This window comes from Oryctolagus cuniculus, chromosome 1 (genome assembly GCF_964237555.1).
Source record: "Oryctolagus cuniculus chromosome 1, mOryCun1.1, whole genome shotgun sequence".
NCBI lineage: Eukaryota > Metazoa > Chordata > Mammalia > Lagomorpha > Leporidae > Oryctolagus > Oryctolagus cuniculus.
The window spans coordinates 235,107,313-235,131,613 of record NC_091432.1 but is presented as its reverse complement, the minus strand read 5'-3'; the positions used below and the strand labels follow the sequence as shown (position 1 = coordinate 235,131,613).

At 51.4% G+C, this 24,301-nt stretch overlaps 1 protein-coding gene across 6 annotated transcripts in view; it reads left to right on the top strand.

Moving 5' to 3' along the window:
* TSC1 (TSC complex subunit 1) overlaps positions 1-24,301 on the top strand; it is a 64,329-nt gene that overhangs the window by 516 nt on the left and 39,512 nt on the right. For all 6 annotated transcript variants that reach the window (XM_070058378.1, XM_070058370.1, XM_070058360.1 and 3 more), the window contains exons 2-3: positions 8,234-8,296; positions 20,613-20,797. Coding sequence is in view for 4 of the 6 variants with exons in the window: in XM_070058370.1 (XP_069914471.1) it covers positions 20,692-20,797 (106 nt within the window). In the remaining 2 variants the exon portion in view is untranslated. The remainder of the gene's footprint in view (positions 1-8,233; positions 8,297-20,612; positions 20,798-24,301) is intronic.

The following is a 24,301-nucleotide window of genomic DNA, read 5'->3' as shown; positions in this document are numbered from 1 at the left end:
GGCGCGGAGGGCCGGGGAGAGACCCCCCGGCGGGTGGGGCCGGTCCCGGGGCCGGCCGGGAGGGGGCGGGGAATGAATGGAGGCTGCCCGCGGGCGTCGGGGGCTCGGCCGGGCTGGGGGTGCGTGCGGGGGTCGGCGGGAGCCCCGCGCCCGAGAGCCGCGCGGGGGCGCTTCCGGGGCGGCTGCGTGCGGAGCCGCTCCTGGGCGCTCGTTCATTCATTCGGAGAGCCTGCGGTCGGAGGGACCCTGCGGGGTTTAAGCTCGCTCTTTGTGTTTCCTGCTGCGGGAGGTGTGGAGTGGGGGCGGGTGGGGGTGGGGCTCGGGGAGGGGGCGCCTCGTGGGGTCCCGGCCGAGGGAGGGGGCCGCCGCCGTGAGCGCCTCCCGGTTTCTCGGATGAGGAGGCTGAGGCTTGGCGAGACCTGGCCCGAGTCACACCCCCGGGAGGACGCGAACCCGGGTCTGGCCGATTGCAGCGCCGTGGCGATGGGGCTGGCCTGCCCCGGAGTGGCCACGGTCTGGGCAGCGTGTGTGCGCACTTGGCTGAGCGTGCCTCAGCCTTTCTGGGGAGGGCAACGCTGCGCGGGCAAACTTGCTAGCCGGCGAAGTAGTCAGGAGTTTGATAAAATGATGAGTTTGCTGCAGAGCGAAGCCCTACCGTCGTCACTTGGTTTTTTTTTTTTTTAATAGAACGCGTAGAAATAGCACTTGACTTCGCCCAGAGTAAGCTGCAGAAGCACGCAAATAGAGTAATGCTCTGGGAGATACGCTGATTTACAGGGCTGGGACCCGCTTGGCTGCTCGGGGTTCGGCGGGCTGTAGATCTCTGGGAGCCTCAGAACACCCAGTCTCTGCAGCCTTTGATTTGCAGAGCATTCCTGAGCTAACCTGGAATATGCAAATGCGGAGGCTGATTGAGGGTTTTGCAGGGAAGTGCACCTCTCTCGGTCTTGCAGGTGAGGCTCCTGGTGTCTGCTGTCGCCCTGGGGGCCAGGGTCCCTCTCTGACCACTCGGTGGAAGCCGGAGGGGTATTTACAGGAGGTGCACGTGGAAAAACACCCTCCTGCTAAAGTTAATGTCTTATCCCAACCAGTGACGTCACTTGCCTGGAAGGGCGGGTGGTGCCAGCTCTCTTCGCTTCCTGCTTTTCCTGGGGTCATAAACACTTGGTGCCTTCCTGAGGCCCTAGCCTCCGAGCTTGCCTGTGCAGAGGTGGAGCGCTCGAACCCTGGGCTCAGGGGCACCGTTCCTCCCGAGTTCCTGCTTCTGTGTGTGCCTGGTTTCATTTGTGAGCTAACAGCGAGCAGTCCCACGAGGGAAAACCCAATATGCACCTGTGTGTGTGGTGTTTGCAGAGTGATGAAATCCCAGAAGCTGTGGTGGTTACAGAACCTCCACGCACAGCTGCTCGGCCCCACAGTAGGGAGGCCCACACGCGGGGTCTGGGAGGACCACCCTACGTGGGTGTTGGCTTTGGAAATGGTCTGATTGCCCCTGAGGTTGACAAAGTGTGCACGTGGCCGTTCCTTTTAACTTAGCACTGAGCGTGGAGGCGTTTCTTAGGTGGAGAGTTGGGATCTCCGCTGGAGCTCACTGGACCCGAGAGCTCTGCCGTCTTTCCAGGGAGGCTCCCAGCTTCTCCTGGGGTTGACAGGGTCTTTGGGTGCTGCCGACCGACACAGCGACACATCCACCGTTGCATGCTTCCCTGAAGAGCCACAGGCTTTGCCTTCACCCAGTCTCCTCGGGTCCCAGCCTCAGCTGCTGCTGCGAAGCTGGAGAGCCCGGCTGTGACTTGGTGCCTGCTCCCAAGTCCACACTTCTGTGACTACATCCTCCCAGTTAAAGGTTCTGGCAGAATCGATTGACCAGGGTACTCCTGGCGCTGAGGCAGCCAATCAGATCGGTGGCTTTTAGCTTGTTCTGAAAACCCGTTTATCCTTCATGGCTTAGTATTTTTTAAAAGGTAATTCCCTATAAATTCCACGTGTTGTAAATCTCTCCTTGAAACTTTAGTTTTATTTGCATTAGCTGTCTGCTTTTTTGTTATTTAAATAGTGGTAGGCCTAAAAGAGTACTTAATTGTATTCAAATCTGTAGCTGGTTTAAATGCACACACACACATACAAACAGGTAATAGATACTCTACATTGAATTTTTTTATTACTTTATTTTTTAAAATTGTTTCATTTAAAATTTATATCTTTTCAAAATTGACATAAAATTATACATATTTATGGGATACTATGTGATGTTTTGGTTCATGTATATGTTGTGCAATCTCCAGTCAGTGTAAATATGTTCATCTCTTCTAACATTCACAAACGCTGAGTTTTTACTGACCTCAGATGATCAGTGGTGACTATTTAATACGATTTGGTGTACATGAAGTGCTCATTTATCTTTCTTATTTCAGCTGGTCTGAAGTAGGTCTCTCCTCAGCAATCTAAGATTGTTTGGACTTTTAAGTTTATAGTAGCTAAAGTTAGTGATTTAATATCTATTTTAATAGAGAATAAAATTCATTTCATATGAAATCTCAGGATTTGTCGGTTTCTTCTTGTCCTTCCCTCTGCAGTTGTAACTTTTGTTACTTATTGGGAAGTAGCAAAAGGTAACAGAAGCCTGCTTGTTAAGGCTGATAGGATTCCCATGGACATCTAATGACAAAGTGTCTTAACTCAGCTGTAATCCAAAACATTGTGGTGGTTACTGGCCTACAACTCATAGGCCACTTTCTCTTCTTTTTATTTTTCCCACAAAGAAACCATTTACTTAATGAGGACACATTTCATAGATGATTTATTCATTTGAACGGTGGTGTGACAGAGAAAAAGATCTTCCATCCTCTGGTTTACTCCCCAAACGGCCAGAGCACTCAGGGCTGGCCAGGCCAAACCCAGGAGCCTGGAACTCCATTCGGGTCTCCATGTGTGGGCCATCATCCATGGCTTTCCCAGGCACACTAGCAGGGAGCTGGATCAGAAGCAGAGCAGGGGACCTGAGCCGGGGACCCTCGCAGCAAGCAGCCACCACAGTGACGGCCCTGATTGGTCATTTTCTGAAGTAAATAAAATGACAGTAGAAGCCGTAAATGTTTGAGTGACAAGGGACAGTGTTGTCCTTGTGTTGCTGATGTGATGGAAGTCACAGTGGGGAGGGACAGGAGGAGTGGGTGTGGTGCCCTTAGCATCCGCATTCATGACGACCTGGGATGCCTTGAGTAGTTCTCAGAGCCCAGCAACAAACTAGATGTGTGTCCATTTTAAACTAGAGTGATTTTATCTGTGTTGCAAATACCAGCTGTTCCACTGCAACTGCTAAGGGTTGTGTACCCAGAAATACATTTTGTTAATATTGTTACAATCAAGTTTATATTTATTGGGTACTTGTGTGCAGGCACCATGCTAAGTATTTTACGGGTCTGATCTTAACTCTTCCCGCAGCCTTCGAGGCAAGAAGTTCGGGGTTAGGACTTGAAGTGAGTTGCCGAAGGTCCCTTTATTCATATGAACCCTGTTTGGTTGACTCCAGATGTTTCGTCTTCCACTGTGGGAAGCCGTCTGAGCTGCTGACCTCCTACACTAACTCACAGGGCAGGGGAGGCCTCAGCGTCCCTCTGAGAATCCGCAGGAAGCTGTGACCAAATGCCCCTTCCTCTGCCCCTTACGTTCTTGCTCCCTCTCCTCTCTGCCTTTCAAATAAATAAATAAATATTTTTTAATAATCTCTTTTTTCCTACCAATAGGTAGGAAAAGCCTCAGTCTTTGAGAGGTGGGCTTATGCATTGTTTGTGCTGCAGATCATTTTGTTGAGATTCTTCACAGTTCACTGGGGATCCAACCTTAGGTGCAATGTGGAAAAAGGAGAAGTAGAGAGCGTAGGCCTGTGGCCTGCCGAGTGCTCGTGAGGCGTGCCAGTCAGCCCTGCTGGTACCCTCAGCCCCTGGCAGGGCTCCACGGGCTGTTCTCCCAGGCTGCTGCAGGGTTTGTTTTTGCCTTATACTTGGAGTGAATGGGTGTCTGCTGCCTTCATCCTGCTCTTTGCTGGTTCGCCCGTGGTGGTTATCCTTTGGTGGGCATCAGGATCGCCGTGAATGCGCCACCCCCAAACTTTCTGAATTCGGAGATCTGGCAACGCCCGGCAATTTGCCTTTCTGACAAATCCCCAGGTGATGCCGGCCCTGGTGGTGGGAGGAGCTCATTTGGAGAACCGCTGCCCTCGGCCGTCGACCCTCTGTCTTCCCTAGAATATTTTTGCTTTGGTCCTGTGCTCTTGAGATCCAAAGGGATTTCAGACGACTTCTAGGGGAAGCCCTGTGTGGTGACTTTGGTGTCTTTTTGGCCTGTGTTTCCTTGGTGAATAATTTTGTTTGCTGATAGAAAGAACACAAGCATCAGTTTTTGTAGAGGAGGTGGGCCTGACCGGAACCAAGCTCTCGCCCTCTGGGCAGGCTGCCAGAGCTTCCTTCACCTTTGGGGTAGCGCGTGAGCTTTAGTGCACTGTCCATCACAGCCCCTCACGGCAGGGATTTTGAGTGGCGCATCACTGGTAATTTGGGACCCTCCTTCCTGTTGCTACGAACTTGAGAGGAACTTCAACTGCTGAGACCGTTTCACTCACACGTGCCTACGTATTTTGGCAGGTTTGGCTGTCAGCTGTTGTAACAAGTGCAGTAGCATTTTTTTCCTTCTTTCTTCCATGCATTGATAGAGAATTGGAGCAAGTATCTTTTTAGGTGCATTTTAAAAAATATTTATTTATTTGAAAGAGTTACAGAAAGATATAGAGACAGAGAGGTCTTCCATCTGCTGGTTCACTCACCAATAGGCTGCAATGGCCAGAGCTGTGCTGATCAGGAGCCAGGAGCTTCTTCCGGGTCTCCCTCGCGGGTGCAGGGGCCCAAGGACGTGGGCCATCTTCCACTGCTTTCCCAGGCCACAGCAGGGAGCTGGATCGGAAGAGGAGCAGCCGGGACTAGAACCAGTGCCCACATGGGATGCTGGTGCTTCAAGCCAGGGCTTTTAACCTGCTGCACCACAGCGCCAGCCCTGGTGAATTTTTTTTTTAACTCTTTTTAGATGTATTTGTGCTGGAGGCACCGTGGTTCCCTGGACAGGATATTACTCGGAAGTCACCTGGCAGTGTCTGAGCCGGAGCTGAGCACTAACCGGCATTCTAATGTGCCCCCTCTGTCTGGACTGCCCCTGATAATGAAGTTGTCCATCCGCACCTGGACCCATGTCTTCGATGTCTCTGGATTTTTGTTGATGGAAATGTGAACGTAGAGAGACAAGTTACAGGTGTAGTTCAGATGTTCTGCAGTTTGTGGCTGCTGCTTAAGATGTGTGCATTGCCTGTTGGAGTGCATAGGTTGGATTCTCAGCTCTGGCTCCCAATTCCAGCCTCCTGCTAGTGCAGACTCTGAGAGACAAGTGACAGCTCAGGTAATTGGGTCCTTGCCGTCCATATGAGAGGATGAGGTCGAGTCCCTGGCTCCTGGCTTTGGCTTGGCTCCATCTTGGCTGTTCTGGGCATTTGGGGAGGAGCTCTCTGTCTTCTGTCCCTCTGCCTCTGGAACAACAACAACAACAAAACTCTTAAACCCAAGATGTAGTGAAGCAACGTCTGCTTTCACTTACAAAGTTAGCTTAGGCAATTTGATGTGAATTTAGCTATTTCCTAGTTGTGAGGTGTTCCAGGGGTGACTTTGCAGGCCATACAGAATAACACTGGCTTCTTAAAAGTCTGAGTATTCAACCACTTTCATATAAAATACTTTACAAAGGCATTTTTAGGTACCTGCCACCTGCCCTCTCTCAGCTCACAAGGCGCCTTGCCTAGGTCCGAGATGCGTGAAAAGATGGCGGAAGGTCCTGCTGTGACAGCCACCTCTGGCCTTGGCCCACATCTCCCATGGAGCCGTGGAGCCCCTGGCATCAAAGCCCTGGGTCTGTGAACACCTCGAGGATGGAGTCAATTCAGATGGAAGTCAGTGGAAGCAGATTGACCTGTGCTGCTTCTGTTACCTTCAGAATAGTGAAGCACAGAGCCTTTCTCCTCTGTAGGCGAGAACCCTGCCCTCGGGTAAGAACCCCTCTCACGGAAAACTAGGTCTGGGAGAGCCTGCCCACTTCCATTTGCTGGTTCACCTCCCCAAAAAGCTGCAATGGCCAGGGTTGAGCCAGGAGCCCGGAGCTCCTCCTGGGTCTCCCACGTGGGTACAGGAGCCCAAGCACTTAAGCCATCTTCTACTGCTGTCCCAGGCCACGGCAGGGAGCCGGGTTGGAAGTGGAGCAGCCGGGACTTGAACTGGTGCCCATATGGGATGCCGGCGTCGCAGGCAGAGGCTTAACCTGCTACACCGCCCCTTGACTTCGGAAGATGGACAGTTGGGTTGGTGCTGTTGCTGGGTTCTGCAGGGTGTTTTTGTCCACGCTCCTCCCTTCCATCAGGAGGCATACGCATCGTGTTCCCCCCAGGGACCTCCGTGATCTCCCTGGTGGTGCTCTGACAGGGCGGGGTTTCAGTGTAAGGAATCGTAGCTACCCTTCCTCAAGGCCACATGACATTGGTGCTGATTTAGTTACCTTTTTTATGTGATAAGTTTACAGTCTCAGCGTTTACCAAAAAACACTGATTTCCTTTGGTTGGGCAGTGGTCTGGACTGGGCAGACAACAGACCTCATCTTTATATATCTCCTGATTTTACCTTGACTTTAGATATTATATTCAGGTAAAAGATCCGTGGGATTAACTGCAAGAGGAAGTCTATCTGACTCACTGTATTAGCCATTGGAATTAAGATTCTGAAGATTAGAGGTGCCTGCTTTCTGACGTGGAGGGAGGGTGGCCGAGCCTGTGAGGTCCCGATGGCCTCTCTGCAGGGCCAGTCTGCCGGCAGCACAGCCACACAGTGCGGGGGCCACCCAGGGCCATTGGAGGGGACGCCCGGACTCTGCACGAGGAAATGCTGTCCGCTCTGAGCAAGGGATTCTAATGTTAGAGTTGCCCGATCCGCCGCGTGGTTTTGACCAGGACTGTGTTCAGGGGCTTGTTCCCAGGCTTCTCTGTGCTCCGTGTAACCAGATGCGGAAGGCTGAGTTTTCACACTCTGTGTTCAGCCCTTGCGTGGCTACCAAAGCAGCTGAGGAACTCCTAGCTGGCCTGAACAGGGTGTGTTCACCAGGTGCCAAGAGTTAGCCCAAGCAAGTGGTCCTGTCCTCATGGAGTTTACCGTCTGGTGATCAAGTCATACCTAAATATAGCCAACGGGCACGTGTTTTAGAAGCAAGCTGGAATGTGTTCTGTATATCCACACTTAGCATGGATGTTTGCTGTGAGGTGATTTGGACAGAGTAACGAGAGGAAGCAGGGGAACAGCTGTTTCAGGTGTTTCACGCTTTCCTGTGGAAGGTCAGCTGTGGGTTGTGCTGTGTGTGCTGATTGTGGAGGCAGAATCAGGCTCCGTGCACTTTAGGAAGTCTAGGGCACAGCACTGGGTAAGCTGCCGTCTCTGTTGACAACGCGTATTGAATTGGGGTGTGGTGGATGACACAAAGAAACACAGGCTGCTCAGAGTGTGTGACGGGACAGCCCCTGTCGGCCGCCGGGCGCTGGAGGGCAGAGGAGGCCCAGGAAGGCGTCTGGTGGAGTGAGTGAGTGAGTGCGCTGGGGCTTTAAGGATAAGTGGAGTCTGTCAGGCACAGGGGCAGCACGTGCGGGCCCCCTGGGAAGCACTCTGATGTGACCGGCTTGAGAAACTAAAAGCCATCAAGGAGGGGAGGGGCCTGTGGCAGGTGAGGAGGTGCTGCAGGCCCACTGAGTGCCTGGGGCAGTGCCTGCAGCCCACACGGTGCGTCTCACTCAGTCTTCCACAGCCTTCCGAGGCTGACGCCATCTTTTATTTGAGTTAGACGTCAGAGACTTAGTTAAGCACCCCAAAGCGACACACCTCGTAAGTGGCAGAGCTTGGAACTCTGGATCTAGAGCCCTTCCCATCCATTTGCTGACAGCCCTGAGACAGTGATTGCACGCTTAGCACAATCTAGGCATTCTCCAGCGGTCGGCTGATCAGACACGTAGACAGAGAGGCGTGTGCTGGTGGTGGAAGCCACATAGCACCTGTCAGCGGCTGGCCGGAAGCGGTTTGTGCCAGATGAGCCCTCCTGACGGCCTCGGGTTCTGCCTGCTGGGGGACTGTTACCTACATGCGTGTGCTTTCTGTCTCCGCAGCGGCCATGAGAGACAACAAGTTGGCAGCGCTGGGAACTGAAGCACCGGTGGTCCACAGGGCAGGTAAGGCGCAGCTCGGTCTGGGGGACCGAGGGGGACGCAGGGGGTCGTCCCTCTTCTCCGTGTTTGTGCTCAACGTGCCTCTTTGCATTCAGGGATGTAACGTTTATGGTTTTAGTTACCTGCCAGGAACGGGGCCATCTGTGGCTTGAAACAGTCAAATCGCTGTTGATTTGTGCATTACTTGGTGCCAGGCACTGTACTGCGTGTGTTATAGGCCTCACTTGCTGTGTGGCTCCATTGTACAGGTTCTCGGGCTCAGAGATGTTAGGGAACTTTCCAAAGGTCATTAGCTGGTGTTTGGTGGGCCTGTGACGCAAGTCATTCTACCTGGCAGCAAACTTTGGTTTTGATCATTAAATTATCTTGAAGCCGGTGTGCTGGAGCGCGTCAGTCAGCTAGAGCAGAGGTTTTTAACCCTGGCCGTGCCTTAGAGCTCCACTTGCCTTTATAAAAACAAGCCAGGTGTGATGTCTGGACCGACCTGCATGACACTGGGCCTGGGCTTCAGGGTTTTAAACTCTCAGGTGATTCTCCTGTGCATTCTGGGCCGAGATCCCCTGAGCCAGTGAGTAAGTATTCACAGATTAATGTGGCTGTGTCTATCACTTGTCTCAGGTGTGGGCTTAGTCATGGCGGCTTTCAGGAGTCAGAGGGTTCCTGAGCCCCAGCACGTGTGTTCTGTGAATGCTGAGGCTGTGGCATTCCTGCGGATCTGAATGTGGTCTTGGGGACTGAACTCACCCCGGACTGTGATTTCAAGTTTACAAGCAAGAGTGCCGGGTGCAGCAGCGTGTAGTTGTGTAGGGACAGACAGTTTGACCTGCTGTCTGTCCAGGGCAGCTAATGCGATTCATTTCGTGGTTCAGAGGGGATTGTGAGACAAGGTCAAGATGTTTGCTCTAAAGCCATGTTGGTTCCTAAGTAGGCACTGACTACAGATGTAGACTGTATGATTCTCTTACAACAACAAAGCTTTATTCATTTTATTTTATTTTTTTTAGGATTTATTTATTTATTTGAGAGGCAGAGTTACAGGGAGAGGGAGAGACAGAGAGAGAGAGGTCTTCTACTTGCTGGCTAACTCTCCAATGGCCGCAACAGTGAGGTCTGGGCCAGGCTGAAGCCAGAAGCTTCTTCCAGGTCTTCCACGTGGGTGCAGGGGCCCAAGCAGTTGGACCATCTTCTTCTGCTTTCCCAGGCCACAGCAGAGAGCTGGAACAGAAGTAAAACGGCTGGGACTCAAATTGATGCCCATATGGGATGCTGGTGCTGCAGGCGGAGGCTCAACCCATCACGCCACAGTGCTGGCCCAGCAGTTTGACTTTTCATCTTCAGATTCTTTCTTTCTTGTCCCATTCTCAGAAGCCTGTTGAGTACAGTCGAACTATGGTCCAGTGATCAGATGATGAGGTCCAGCAGAATATCACCATCAGAGACGTCAGCCTTGGGATATGAAAATAAACCTCAGAACTTAACCATTTTTTCATGATTATGATTGTATCATACTTTAGTGGTCAGATTTTTTTTTTTTTTTTTTTTTTTGACAGGCAGAGTGGACAGTGAGAGAGAGAGACAGAGAGAAAGGTCTTCCTTTGCCGTTGGTTCACCCTTCAATGGCCGCCGCGGCCGGCACGCTGTGGCCGGTGCACCGCGCTGATCCAATGGCAGGAGCCAGGAGCCAGGTGCTTTTCCTGGTCTCCCATGGGGTGCAGGGCCCAAGCACCTGGGCCATCCTCCACTGCACTCCCTGGCCACAGCAGAGAGCTGGCCTGGAAGAGGGGCAACCGGGACAGAATCTGGTGCCCCAACCGGGACTAGAACCCGGTGTGCCGGCGCTGCTAGGCGGAGGATTAGCCTAGTGAGCCGCGGCACCGGCCAGTGGTCAGATTTTTTTTTTTTTTTTTTTTGACAGGCAGAGTGGACAGTGAGAGAGAGAGACAGAGAGAAAGGTCTTCCTTTGCCGTTGGTTCACCCTCCAATGGCCGCCGCGGCCGGCGCGCTGCGGCCGGCGCACCGCGCTGATCCGATGGCAGGAGCCAGGAGCCAGGTGCTTTTCCTGGTCTCCCATGGGGTGCAGGGCCCAAGCACCTGGGCCATCCTCCACTGCCCTCCCGGGCCACAGCAGAGAGCTGGCCTGGAAGAGGGGCAACCGGGACAGAATCCGGCGCCCCGACCGGGACTAGAACCCGGTATGCCGGCGCCGCTAGGCGGAGGATTAGCCTAGTGAGCCGCGGCGCCGGCCCAGTGGTCAGATTTTAAAACTGAAGTTTTAATAGGAGAAGCACTTTGTGAGAATGTTAGTACTTTGTGAGAACTGTTCCTGCTGTGTTCCGTGTGTGATGCCCTTGGCCGCTGGCACACTGGGCCTTTCTGGACAAGGCAGAGCTGAGGCAGCTTCCAGAAGGTGGCTTTCCAGGTGTTTAGAACCTGATCCTGATTCCGAGCATGGCAGGCTTCAGCTTCGTCATCAGCTGCTAAGAATTGCTGACAACCCATGGCAGTCGTTTTGGACAAACTCTTTATTAAAACTTTGGCCTGTTGAGACTCAAAATTACAAGAAGTAGTCTTAGAGAATTTTTGTAAAGTATATTTTGAAATTTGGTTAGCTTTTGGGCATTTCGTTTTTTTGTTAATATCTTTTTACTTTAGCCTCTTTAGCTCAAAGATGATTTTTTCATGGTTGTTGTTGACTGATATGGATGCTTTGTATGAAAATTTTTTTGATTTAATGAAATTGAGGTGACATAGCTGACACTTTTACTTTATCCTGTGAAGTATTCCTAAATATTGGCTGTTTCTTTTTAAACTATAAGTAATGATTTAAAAATTTTTTTAAATTTATTTTCATTTTATTTGAAAGGGAGACAGATTTACCACTTGCTGATTCACTCCCCAAATGCCTGCAGTAGCCAGGGCTGGGCCAGGCTGAAGCCAGGAGCCCAGAGATCCACATAACTGGCAGGAGTCCAAGCACTTGAGCTGTTACCTGCTACCTCCCAGGGTGTGCGTTAGCAGGAAGCTGAAATGGAAAGCAGAGCCAATACTAGAACTTAAGTACTCTGTTATGAGATGCCAGCGTCCCAAATGGCATCTCTTTTTTTTTTTTTTTTTTAAGATTTATTTATTGGCTGGCGCCGCGGCTCACTTGGCTAATCATCCGCCTGCGGTGCCGGCACCCCAGGTTCTAGTCCCGGTTGGGGCACTGGTTCCATCCCAGTTGCTTCTCTTCCAGTCCAGCTCTCTGCTGTGGCCTGGGAGTGCAGTGGAGGATGGCCCAAGTCCTTGGGCCCTGCACCTGGCTCCTGCCTTCGGATCAGTGCAGCGCGCTGGCCGCAATGCGCCGGCTGTAGTGGCCACTTGGGGGGTGAACCAACGGAAAAAGGAAGACCTTTCTCTCTGTCTCTCTCACTGTCTAACTCTGCCTGTCAAAAAAAAAAAAAAAATTATTTATTTGAAAGTCAGAATTACACAGAGAGAGAAGGAGAGGTGGGGCGGGGGGAGGTCTTCCATCCACTGGTTCACTCCCCAGTTGGCCACAACGGCCAGAGCTGTGCCGATCTGAAGCCAGGAGCCAGGAGCTTCTTCCAGGTCTCCCATGCGGGGGCAGGGGCCCAAGCACTTGGGCCATCTTCTGATGATTTCCAGGCCAATAGCAGAGATCTGGATCAGAAGCGGAGTAGCTGGGTCTCGAACTTGTGCCCATATGGGATGCCGGCACTGCAGATGGCAGCTTTACCCGCTACGCCACAGCACCGGCCTCCCAAACGGCATCTTAACTGCCTCACCAAATCCCCTGCCCTGACTTTTTCATCAAAGACTATACTCTTTTTAAACAAAGATGTACTTATTTATTTGAAAGGCAGTGTTACAGAGGGGTGGGGTATATATAGAGAGATCCTTCATCCACTGGTTCACTCTGCAAATGGCTGCAATGACCAGGACTGGACCAGGAACTCCATCTAATTCTCCTGCATGGGTGGCAGGGACCCAAGCACCTGGATCATCTTCTGTAGCCTTCCCAGGCGCACCAGCAGGGAAGCTGGATGATAAGCCAGGGACTCAAACTGGCACTCATACGGGATGCTGGAATTGCAGGCAGTCACGTAGCCTGCCAGCCACAAAGCCAGATCCAAAGACTACAAATTAAATGCACTTCTTAAAGATTATTTTATCTATAATAAATACTACAAGACAATTCTGTAGGAGTTAGAATTAAGATATAATTTAATTTCTGTTGAAATAGCCTTGAATTACTTAAACTTTTATAAACACTGGCTCAGAGCATATATTTTCCTTTTTTTTTTTTTAAGATTTTATTTATTTATTTGAGAGGTAGAATTACAGACAGTGAGAGGGAGAGACAGACAGAAAGGTCTTCCTTCTGTTGGTTCACTCCCCAAATGGCCGTAATGGCCAGAGCTGCGCCGATCCAAAGCCAGGAGCCAGTTGCTTTTTCCCGGTCTCTCATGTGGGTGCAGGAGCCCAAGGACTTGGGCCATCTTCTACTGCTTTCCCAGGCCATAACAGAGAGTGGGATCAGAAGAGGAGCAGCTGGGACTAGAACTGGTGTCCATATGGGATGCCAGTGCCACAGGTGGAGGATTAACCAACTGCGCCATGGTGCCAGCCCCAGAACATATACTGTTATGTGTAAACCTTTCTAAACTACTCTTAATATTCTTGTTCATAATTTACAAAAAAAACCTACCTTTTTTTTTTTTTTAATTTATTTGAAAGGCAGAGAGAGGCAGATCTTGTATTTGTTTTTTCAATCCCACATACCCACAGTAGCCCTGTGCGGGGCCAGGTCAGAACCAGAGTCTGGAGCTCTGTCCAGGTCTCCCTCAGAGCTGGAGGAGACCCAGGTACTTGAGCCGTCACCTGCTGCCTTCAGGGTCTGTATTCTCAGGAAGCTGGAGCCTGGAGCGGAGCTGGAACTTGGACCAAGAGACTCTAATATCAGATGCAATATCCTAAGTGGAGTGTTTTTTTTTTTTTTTTTTTTTTTTTAGATTTATTTATTTATTTGAAAGAGTTACGCAGAGAAAAAGAGAGGCAGAGAGAGAGAGGTCTTCCATCTGCTGGTTCGCTCCCCAATTGGCTGCAATGGCTGGAGCTGCGCCAATCCAAAGCCAGGAGCTTCTTCTGGGTCTCCCACGTGGGTGCAGGGGCCCAAGGACTTGGGCCACCTTTTCTTGCTTTCCCAGGCCATAGCAGAGAGCTGGATTGGAAGTGGAGCAGCCAGGACTTGAACTGGCACCCATATGGGATGCTGGCAGTACAGGCGGTGGCTTTACCCACTACGCCACAGCGCTGGCCCCCTAAGTGGCGTTTTAACCATTGTATGAACTGCCGGCCCTTTCAATTGTTTTTGAACATAAAAAAAATCAACATTTGTCATGAATAGAAGCTTTTGCTTTCATAAAAAGTAAACATTTTACACTTAAACTGGCAGAATTTCAACTTGAATGCTTCATCTAGAATATTTTGCCTTTATTTGAAAGTGAACATTCAAATGTTCGTTTACTGTTAAATCTTCCAATTACATTTCTTGTCCACCCTACTGATGTTTTATAAACAGGTGTAATGGTAGCAACATGATCATGCAGCCGTTGATTTCATACCAAGATCAAGAATGCCAGAAGTGCTGCTGAATAAGCAGTTGATTGTTCAACCTCAAACTGTATAAGAACCCAGGCCAAAGCTGGAGACTGGGTTTTGGCTGAGGATAGAGACTGAAATGGACCTTTACTGCATCCCTACTTTCTATGCTTATTGAGATCAAAATTATTCCCTATGGTCAGATCTGATGGCCAGTTGTAGAGTTGAACCTGATTCAGGGTTCCTTATGATAAAGTATCTTTTGGGGCCAGCCTTGTGGCTCAGAGGATTAGGGCACAGCCTCAACGCTGGCATCCCATATAGACACTAATTTGAGTCCTGGCTGCTCTGCTTCCAGTCCAGCTCGCTGCTAATGCATCTGGGAAAGCAACAGAAGATGACCCAAGTCCTTCATCCCCTGCACCCATGTAGGAGTCCTGGCTGGAGTTCCACGCTCCTGGCTTTGGTCTAGCCCTGCCCTGACCATTGTGGCCATATGGGGAGTCAGCCAGGAGGTGAAAGATACTTCCTTCTGCCTCTCCTCCTCTCTGTAACTTTGCCTCTCAAATAAATGGGTAAATCTTTTTTTTTTTAAATTAATTTATTTATTTGAAAGAGATACAGAGAAGGAGAGGCAAAGAGAGAGAGAGAGGGGTCTTCCATCTGCTGGTTCACTCCTCAGATGACTGCAACGGCCAGAGCTGCACCAGTCCGGAGCCAGGAGCCAGGAGCTTCCTCTGGGTCTCCCACATGGGCATGGCGTCCCAAGCACTTGGGCCATCTTCTACTGCTTTCCCAGGCCACAGCAGAGAGCTGGATCGGAAGTAGAGCAGCCAGGAGTCATATGGGATGCTGGCACTGCAGGCGGCAGATTTATCTGCTACACCACAGCGTCAGCCCCATAAATGGGTAAAAAAACAACAGAAGTGGTGTCTTTTATAGACGTAGTACATAGCAGCCCCTGTGCAGCGCTGTATGGAGCTCCCAGGGTGGCATTTTGAGCAGAGACCTAAGAGAAGCAGTAAACCACTCAAGGATGTGAGTGACTGTGCAGGCATAAAGGGAACAAGTGCAGAGGCCCTGAGCAAGGACCAGTTGTCCTGTGTCTGACAAAGGGGGACCTAGGCAGGGTGGTGTGCAGTGAGGAGGCAGGGATGTGGTTGTGAGCGAATTACAGGGGAGGTTGCTGCTTCCTTGTCTCCAGGAGAAAGGAGGTCATGGCTTGCACTGGGGTGATGGCAAAGGAGACGGATTGGACATGGGCGGGACAGTTGGAAGAGGTAGTGATGCCACCTATGTGGCGCCTTTACTGAGCCACAGAAGACTGGCAGAGCCACAGGTTTTGGAGTAGGGAGTGGAGTTGAAGGTCCTGACACCCTCAGGTGAATAGGATTATCTGTGGTACTGTACTGTGGCACACAGCCACTGGAGATAACATTAGACCCACCCGGGTGCTGCATGAGAAAGTAGGATATGGAAACCACTCACCTGTCACTGTCTTCCGACTTCCGCATGCTGGTTTCTGCAGTGGGATTCTGCAAGATGGAAAAGAGGCTGTCATGGCTGTAAGTGCATGCTTGGTTTCATCTGGCAAGTCCTCAGCCGGTCTTCCTCGGTGTAGAGTGTGTCTAACGTGCACACGTCTCTAGGCCGGCTCCTCCCTCCCTGTGGACCAGCAGACCACGTCTCTGCGTCTCCTGGAGCACACGTAATCGTCATTGCCCTTGCTAAGTTGTCTTTCCTGCCTCGGACCCTGTACTCAGTGTAAACCCTCAAGGCGTGTTTGAGCTTAGAGAGAAGGAGCTATTCCAGTCGAGACACTGATTCTAAAGCTTGTGATGCAGCTCTCATGCAGGCTTTTGAGGGCGTCAGGAGTCGTGAGCTTGGGTCCTGTACACGAAGGTTTTTCCTGATGAAAATCTCATGTGAAGTCCAAGATCTGGGTTTTTCCTGAGGATTATAAAATATGGTTAAGCAGTAGAATTTTAACTAAAAAAGTGTATTTCCAAACATGCTCTAATATATTTTAGAATACAGTCGTATTTTTGCTTTCTTTAAAGCATGTGGAAAGAGTAGTCTCCAAAGCGAGACTGTCTGCCTACATTCTGCTTACAGCCCAGCCAACAAGCCGATTAACCCGTCACGGTGAGACTGGGCAGGCGCCCGCGTGGTGAGAATGGGGCGGTGCTGCGCTCCTGCCTGCGTTTGCAGCGCCAGAGCCGGCCGCTGGTCCTCTGAACACGCGGCAGACAGCTCCACCAGCTGGGAGCAGGCCACGAGCGGCCCTGCTGAGACAAAGCCAGCTTAGGAGCAGCACGTTCCCGCCTGTGAACCACGTTCCTCCTGCACCAGTGAGGATCACTTGTGGTTACCGGAAGTAGAAGTAAACGTGGGAGCTAGCTAGCACTGTGAAGGACCGCCTTGAAGCGGTGGCCTAGGATTTTGACTTGTGTTTTCTGTGGTAATTTGTGGGTGCTACTCGGTGAGCAGGTCTTTGTATCAGGTCCTGTGTCGACTGCTTTTCACGCGTTCATTTACTGCTCTCAGCCACAGTGACCCCTCACAGCTTGGTGTTGTCTGCATTTGTACATTTAATCCAACTCGCAGTAAAATGAAGTTTGTTTCTCTTTCCAGTTTTGAACTCCTTTGTAGTAGAATCTTACTACTTCTGAGCCCTTTGAAATTGCCGTCCTTTGTGATTTGTCTGTGAGATTTGAAATTACAGATACGAGCCAGCAACTTCCTGTACCATGATTTGCTGTGAAAAACACATTTAGACATCTCAGTCAATTTTTCTGACTAATGAACCTCAGATTCCTCAAGAGCCAAGTCAGTGACTGTCACCAGGTTATAATTAAATGGCAGCACAGACAATAGGAAGTTAACCCGGCAGTTGCTGGGGTCACGGCTAACTTAAGTTCCGGTGTCCCTGTGGACGGAGCTTCGCTCTTTAGCTGGAGTTTTCTGTGCTGTAGTGTTTTTAAAACAGAACTCGTGTGTCACCTGTATAAAATCACTTGTTCAAGTATAGATTCTTGAGCCCAAAATTCAGTTGTAAGATGGGCCCAGGAACTTATATTTCTTTTTTTCTTTTTCTTTTTTTTTTTGACAGGCAGAGTTAGAGACAGAGAGAAAGGTCTTCCTTTTTCCATTGGTTCACCCCCAAAATGGCCGCCACGGCTGGTACGCTGCGGGTGCAGGGCCCAAGCACTTGGGCCACCCTCCACTGCCCTCCCAGGCCACAGCAGAGAGCTGGACTGGGAGAGGGGCAACCGGGACAGAACTGTCGCCCCACCGGGACTAGAACCCGGGGTGCTGGCGCCACAGGCGGAGGATTAGTCAAGTGAGCTGCGGCGCTGGCCAGGAACTTGGATTTCTCACAAGAATTGTGGGTGGCTTTGATGTACACTAAAGCTTAAGAACTGTTATTTTAGAAAAGCAATAGCATATATCCTAGCCTACTTTAATGTAGCTGCAGATAACATACCCGGTCATTGGCCTGGGAGGTCGGCCATCTAAGTGGGCAAAGTCACCTATTTAGGGTGTCCGTGTTCCCGACTGTGAAATAGGGTACATGTGCCTGCTCCCCTCCCAGTGTTGCTGTCATGATTAAGGCCACAGGTTAGCTTAATGTCACATTTAAGCTTGGGGCTTTGGAATTAGGCAGATCTGGGTTCACATTTTGTTTCTTCTCTGTTTGCTTCTTGCTAGCTTTGTGATCCAGCCAAATGGCCTCATCTGTGTTTCTTTCTTTCTTTCTTTTTTTTTTTTTTTTTTAATTTATTTGAAAGAGTTACAGAGAGAGAGAGAGAGGTCTTCCATCCGATGGTTCATTGCCCAATTGACTACAATGGTTGGAGCTGTGCCGATCCGAAGCCAGGAGCTTCTTCCTGGTCTCCTACACGGGTACAGGAGGCCAAGGGCTTGGGCCATCTTCTACTGCTTTCCCAGGCCATAGAGGAGAGCTGGATTGGAAGTGGAGCAGCTGGGACTTGAACCGGCGCCTATATGGGATTCCGGCGCTTCAGGCCAGGGTGGTAACCCGCTGTGCCACAGTGCCAGCCCCTCCTCTGTGTTTCTTTCCTTGTACAATGAGGACAGAATTGCCAACCACAAATGTACAATGGTTATCTTATAAATGGTAGCTATTACTGCTTGCTTTCTTTCTTTTTTTTTTTTTTTTTTTTGACAGGCAGAGTGGACAGTGAGAGAGAGAGAGACAGAGAGAATGGTCTTCCTTTGCAGTTCGTCCACCCTCCAATGGCTGCCACGGCCGGCGCGCTGCAGCCAGCGCACCACACTGATCTGAAGCCAGGAGCCAGGTGCTTCTCCTGGTCTCCCATGGGGTGCAGGGCCCAAGGACTTGGGCCATCCTCCACTGCCTTCCCAGGCCATGGCAGAGAGCTGGCCTGGAAGAGGGGCAACCGGGACAGAATCTGGCACCCCGACCGGGACTAGAACCGGGTGTGCTGGCACCACAGGCAGAGGATTAGCCTATTGAGCCGCGGCGCCAGCAGGCTATTACTGTTTTTAAAAATACAGTTTTAGAGGCGATGTAAACTATCTGACAACACCAGCATCCCATATTGGAGTGGTGTTTCGAGTTCTGATTGTTTGCTTCCAGTGCAGCTCCCTGCTGAGCCTGGGAAGGCAGCAGATGATGGTCCAAGTCGTTGGGCCCCTGCTACCTAGATGGGAGACCAGGATGGACTTCTGCTTCCTGGCTTCAGCTTGGTCCAGCCTTGGCTTTTGTAGCCATTTAGGGAGTGAGCCAGCAAATAGAAGATCTCTCTCTCTCTCAGTTTCTCCTTATGTGTTGTTGCCTTTCAAATAAATGAGTAAAATAAAATACATTTATATATAGCTTTAGGGGCAGGCAGGTGGCACAGCAGTTAGGTTGCTACTTGAGATGCCTGCAACCATGAGTGCCTGGATTGAGTCCCCTACGCTGCTTCTTGTGGGGAGCAAACCGGACTAGACTGAGTTACTGGAATTAAGACTTATTCTATGCATCTGCTCCCCCACAATATGGCGCTGGGAGAGGAGAAAAACAGCTTCTACACAGCTGCCTCCAGTTCAACCAATAAACTGTAGGACTTGCTCCTGATTGGAGGAGAGCAGCGTACTCGGCGTGTGGGCAGCCGAGTTGGGATTGGCAGAGGAGGACTATAAAGGAGGAGAGAGACGGCATGCACCAGGAACATCTAAGGGGAACATCTAAGGGAACGCCTGTGCAGCCCCCGAGAGAGCCGGCCGGCGGTGTGCCACTCCCCTGCGGAAGTGGGGAAAGTGGCCAGGGGGAACCGCCCTTCCACGGAGGTGGAAGGGACGGCAGCCAACCCGGGAAGAACCAGCAGCAAACCCGGGGAGGGCCGAGCAGACGAAAGAACAGCGCAGGGTCCTGTGTCGTTCCTCCACGAAGAGGGGGAGCGACATAATGGTGCCGTGACTCGGATATGAAGCCTAGGCAGGGCTTAGTGTCGTTCCCCCACGAAGACGGGGAGCGACACTTCTGATCCAGCTTCTTTCTGACCCACACCTTGGGAGGTGGCAGGTGATGGCTGAAGTGCTTGGGTACCTGCCACCTGCATGAGTGACCTGGAGGGAGCTCCAGGCTTTTGGCTTCAGTCTGTCCTAGCCCTGACCATTGCAGACATCTGAAGAGTGAGCCAGTGGATGGGAGATTTCTCTCTCTCCTTTCAATAAAGAAAATGAATTTTAAGGCCGGTGCCGCGGCTCACTAGGCTAATCCTCTGCCTTGTGGCGCCGGCACATCGGGTTCTAGTCCCGGTCGGGGCGCCGGATTCTGTCCCGGTTGCCCCTCTTCCAGGCCAGCTCTCTGCTGTGGCCAGGGAGTGCAGTGGAGGATGGCCCAAGTGCTTGGGCCCTGCACCCCATGGGAGACCAGGAAAAGCACCTGGCTCCTGCCATCGGATCAGCGCAGTGCGCCAGCCGTGGCAGCCATTGGAGGGTGGACGAATGGCAAAGGAAGACCTTTCTCTCTGTCTCTCTCTCTCACTGTCCACTCTGTCAAAAAAAAAAAAAAAAAAAAAAAGAATTTTAAGATTATAACAGCTTTAGGGATCAAAGCCGGGAGAAATAATCAGTTATAAATGTGTTTGTGACGGGAATGACTGCTTTTTATATATAAAGAAAAGGCACCTGCCCCACTACCGAGAAGAACTGAGTTTGGAAGGTTTACCCTGCTGGGCTCCTCCTTCCTGGGAGTCAGCGGCTATTGGGCATGCAGTTGATTCTAGGACAAGGATTCTGTGCCAAAAGCAAGGAAGTGCTCGCTGATTCAAGCTGGTTGTTGGACCTGATGGACACTTACCAACTTCTAGATGTTCATGGGCCAGTAGGAAGAAAATAGTATGTCTTTGGTTCTTCTCTAAAAGCAGTTTGTCTGCTTTCTAGATCACTGATTTGAAAAATAGGCATGGTCTTAGCCAGAAACCAGAGAAAATCATAAAGTAGGAATAAAACTTAGACTTGGTCCTGTTTGGTGATTGGTTCTGAGTGGTACTGGCTGTTTAGGTTCCTCTCTGTTACATTCCATAGCAGTCCTCTTCCTGTGTAAGTCTGTCAGAGGTAGAATTAGCTACGTGCCCTGTCTCCTTGCATCAGCAGCCTCGGCCACGGTTCTCACTGCATCGAACACAGGCGCTGATCTGTTTGCAGCTGTGTGGTCACACCGGTCATCTTCTTTTCACAGTGTACTCGTGGCCCCAATGAAGAGCCTGCGGAGCCTTTAATGCAGTCCTGGAGCCGGCGCAGCGTGTGCGAGCGAGAGCATGGCTCAACCAGCGAGTGTCGGGGAGCTCCTCTCCATGCTGGACTCCCCTTTGCTGGCTGTGCGAGACGACGTGACAGCTGTCTTTAAAGAGAACCTCAATTCTGGTAAGCAAAGACATATCCTTTCTAGCTACTTGCTATAAGTAAGGCCTTGACCTAGGGCTGACTTGAACCTGTGTCGCTCCCCCTCTTCGTGGAGGAACGACACAGGACCCTGCGCTGTTCTTTCGTCTGCTCGGCCCTCCCCAGGTTTGCTGCTGGTTCTTCCCGGGTTGGCTACTATCCCTTCCACCTCCGTGGAAGGGCGGTTCCCCCTGCCACATTCCCCACTTCCGCGGGGGAGCGGCACACCGCCGGCCGGCTCTCTCGGGGGCTGCACAGGTGTTCCTTCAGGTAGATGTTCCTCTTAGATGTTCCTCGTGCATGCCGTCTCTCTCCTCCTTTATAGTCCTCCTCCGCCAATCCCAACTCGGCTGCCCACACGCCGAGTACGCTGCTCTCCTCCAATCAGGAGCAAGTCCTACTGTTTATTGGTTGAACTGGAGGCAGCTGGGTAGAAGCTGTTTTCTCCTCTCCCAGCGCCATATTGTGGGAGAGCAGATGCATAGAATAAGTCTTAATTCCAGTAACAGTATAGTCCGAGTTGCTCCCCACAGTGGGAGAGCAGATGCATAGAATAAGTCTTAATTCGAGTAACTTAGTCTAGTCCGGGTTGCTCCCCACAGATCCCCCTTTCTTTTTATTTTTTGGCGTTGATACGCGCCTGTCTTCGGTGTCCCACGGCACACACTCTGCTCTACTTGCTAGCGTTGCCACAGGCTCTTACAAGTCCTATCAATCAGGAAAACCGAATCCGGGTCCTCTCTTCGCCATTGTGAGGAGGTTTTTAGGCGCTGATGCGTGCCTGTGTTCGGTGCCCTGCAGCGCATGCTCTACTCTGCTAGAACTGCCTGCAGGTGTTTACAAAACCTATCAGGCAAACCGAATCCAAGCCTTCTCATTGCCGTATTGTGGGGGAGACTTATTAGTGTTGGTTTGTGCCTATCTTCGGTGACCTGCAGCTCATACTCTGGTCGAGCTTTGCTGGCGCTTACCGCCTTAAATCAGGCAGACCGAATCCAAGCTTAATATTGTTGTATTGTGGGGAAGCCTTACTGATGTTAATTCGTGCCTGTCTTCGGTGACCTGCGGCGCATAAGCTGCTAGCTGCCCGCAGGTGCTCATCGCCTCACTTGATTAGGCAGACCGAATCCAAGCTCTCACATTGCAGTGTTGTAGGGAGGCCTTTTTATTTCTCTATTTCTCTATCTCCGGGCATTTCTATTTCTCCCATTTTACTTCTATCTTCCAGCATTCCTATTTCTCTCACTTTACTTCTAAAACTTCTGTTTCTCTTATCCCCGCAGCTTCCCGGCACCTCGCCCTGCCGGCAGCTTCACGGCTCCGCGCAGCTTCCCGGCGCCTCGCCCCGCCAGCGGGCTCCGCCCCGAGGCTGCTTCTCAGCGCCTCGCCGGCTCTGAGCCGCTTCAGCCCGCGCCTCATCTGCGCGGCTTCCCGGCTTTGCGCGGTCCGCGGTCTCCACGCTTAACCCTTTCGCGTCTGAACCACGGCCTACGCCAGCCCCGTTCCCTATCTACTCACGCCCCGTGCTCTCTCTGCACGCGGCGGCTTCCGCGAGTAACACAGCGTAGCTTGCGTCTCCGCCACTAGGATTCAATCTAAGTTCCCCGGGCTAGCCTGGCGAATTCAACCCAGCGTACGTCTCCGCCCCACGGTTTGGCTTCCCGTCCTTTGCTCCCCGGGCTAACCAGACGGATCCCAACCTGGCTCACGTTTCAGCTTCTGGCTTCAACTTTTCGCCCCCTATTCCCGGGCTAACTTGAGAACCCCAAAGTGGCTTCCGTTTCCGCCTCGGCCTGCCCCCCGCGGCTTCAATTTCCCTAACAGTTTTCTCTACCCGGTATGTTTCCCCAAGCTTTCCTCCAACGATATTCCTCCCTCATTTCTCCTGGCCTCTCCCCACAGTCCACGTCCGAGTCTGTTTGTTCTAGCTTTCACTTTCGCTTTCGACCTTAGAGATTTCTCCCAGCTTCCCCCCGTAGTCCGTATCCGAGTCTATGCCTAGGCTTTCAATAGCTTCTTCCGGCTCCTTTTTCGTCCGGCTTTTCCCTAGGCTGTTTGCTAGTCTCTCTCTCCGGTAATTTCCCAGTTCTTCCCGTTTCTTCCCTCCTAAGTTTCATATCCGTCCTAAGTTTCCTATCCGAGTCAGGTTTCCTATCCGTCCTAGGTTTCCTATCCGAGTCACGGCACCATTATGTCGCTCCCCCTCTTCGTGGAGGAACGACACAGGACCCTGCGCTGTTCTTTCGTCTGCTCGGCCCTCCCCAGGTTTGCTGCTGGTTCTTCCCGGGTTGGCTACTATCCCTTCCACCTCCGTGGAAGGGCGGTTCCCCCTGCCACATTCCCCACTTCCGCGGGGGAGCGGCACACCGCCGGCCGGCTCTCTCGGGGGCTGCACAGGTGTTCCTTCAGGTAGATGTTCCTCTTAGATGTTCCTCGTGCATGCCGTCTCTCTCCTCCTTTATAGTCCTCCTCCGCCAATCCCAACTCGGCTGCCCACACGCCGAGTACGCTGCTCTCCTCCAATCAGGAGCAAGTCCTACTGTTTATTGGTTGAACTGGAGGCAGCTGGGTAGAAGCTGTTTTCTCCTCTCCCAGCGCCATATTGTGGGAGAGCAGATGCATAGAATAAGTCTTAATTCCAGTAACAGTATAGTCCGAGTTGCTCCCCACAGTGGGAGAGCAGATGCATAGAATAAGTCTTAATTCGAGTAACTTAGTCTAGTCCGGGTTGCTCCCCACAAACCTGCTGTGTGTTTTGGTTTTCATCTTCCAAAGACAGTCTTTTTTTTTTTTTTTTTTTTTTTTTTTTTTTTTTTTAATTTATTAGACAGGTAGAGTTATAGACAGAGAGACAGAGAGAAAGGTCTTCCTTCTGTTGGTCACTCCCCAAATGGCCACTATGGCCGGCGCTGTGCGGATCTGAAGCCAGGAGCCAGGTGCTTCCTCCTGGTCTCCCATGCGGGTGCAGGGACCCGAGTACTTGGGCCATTCTCCACTGTACTCCTGGGCCACAGCAGAGAGCTGGACTGGAAGAGGAGCAACCAGGACTAGAACCGGCGTCCATATGGGGTGCCAGCACCACAGGCGGAGGATTAACCAAGTGAGCCACGGCGCCGGCCCCCAAAGACAGTCTTTAAACCACCAAAAGAGTGTACGCTGGAGGATTCACTGTGTGTGTGTTACCCTTTGGTTAGGGAGATACTTAAATACACATCCAGAAGTAAGACCATGAAATGGCTCCCCTTCAGAGTTTCTGCCATTCTCATTCACCCCCAGTCACCCCCTTAGCTCAAGTATTTCGTTTTATCTTTTTTTAAAGATGTACTTATTTATTTGAAAGTCAGAGTTACACAGAGAGAGGAAAGGCAGAGAGAGAGGTCTTCCATCTGCTGGTTCACTCCCCAGATGGCTGTAACGGCTGGAGCTGTGCCAATTCAAAGCCAGGAGCTGCTTCTGGGTCTCCCACGCAGGTGCAGGGGGCCAAAG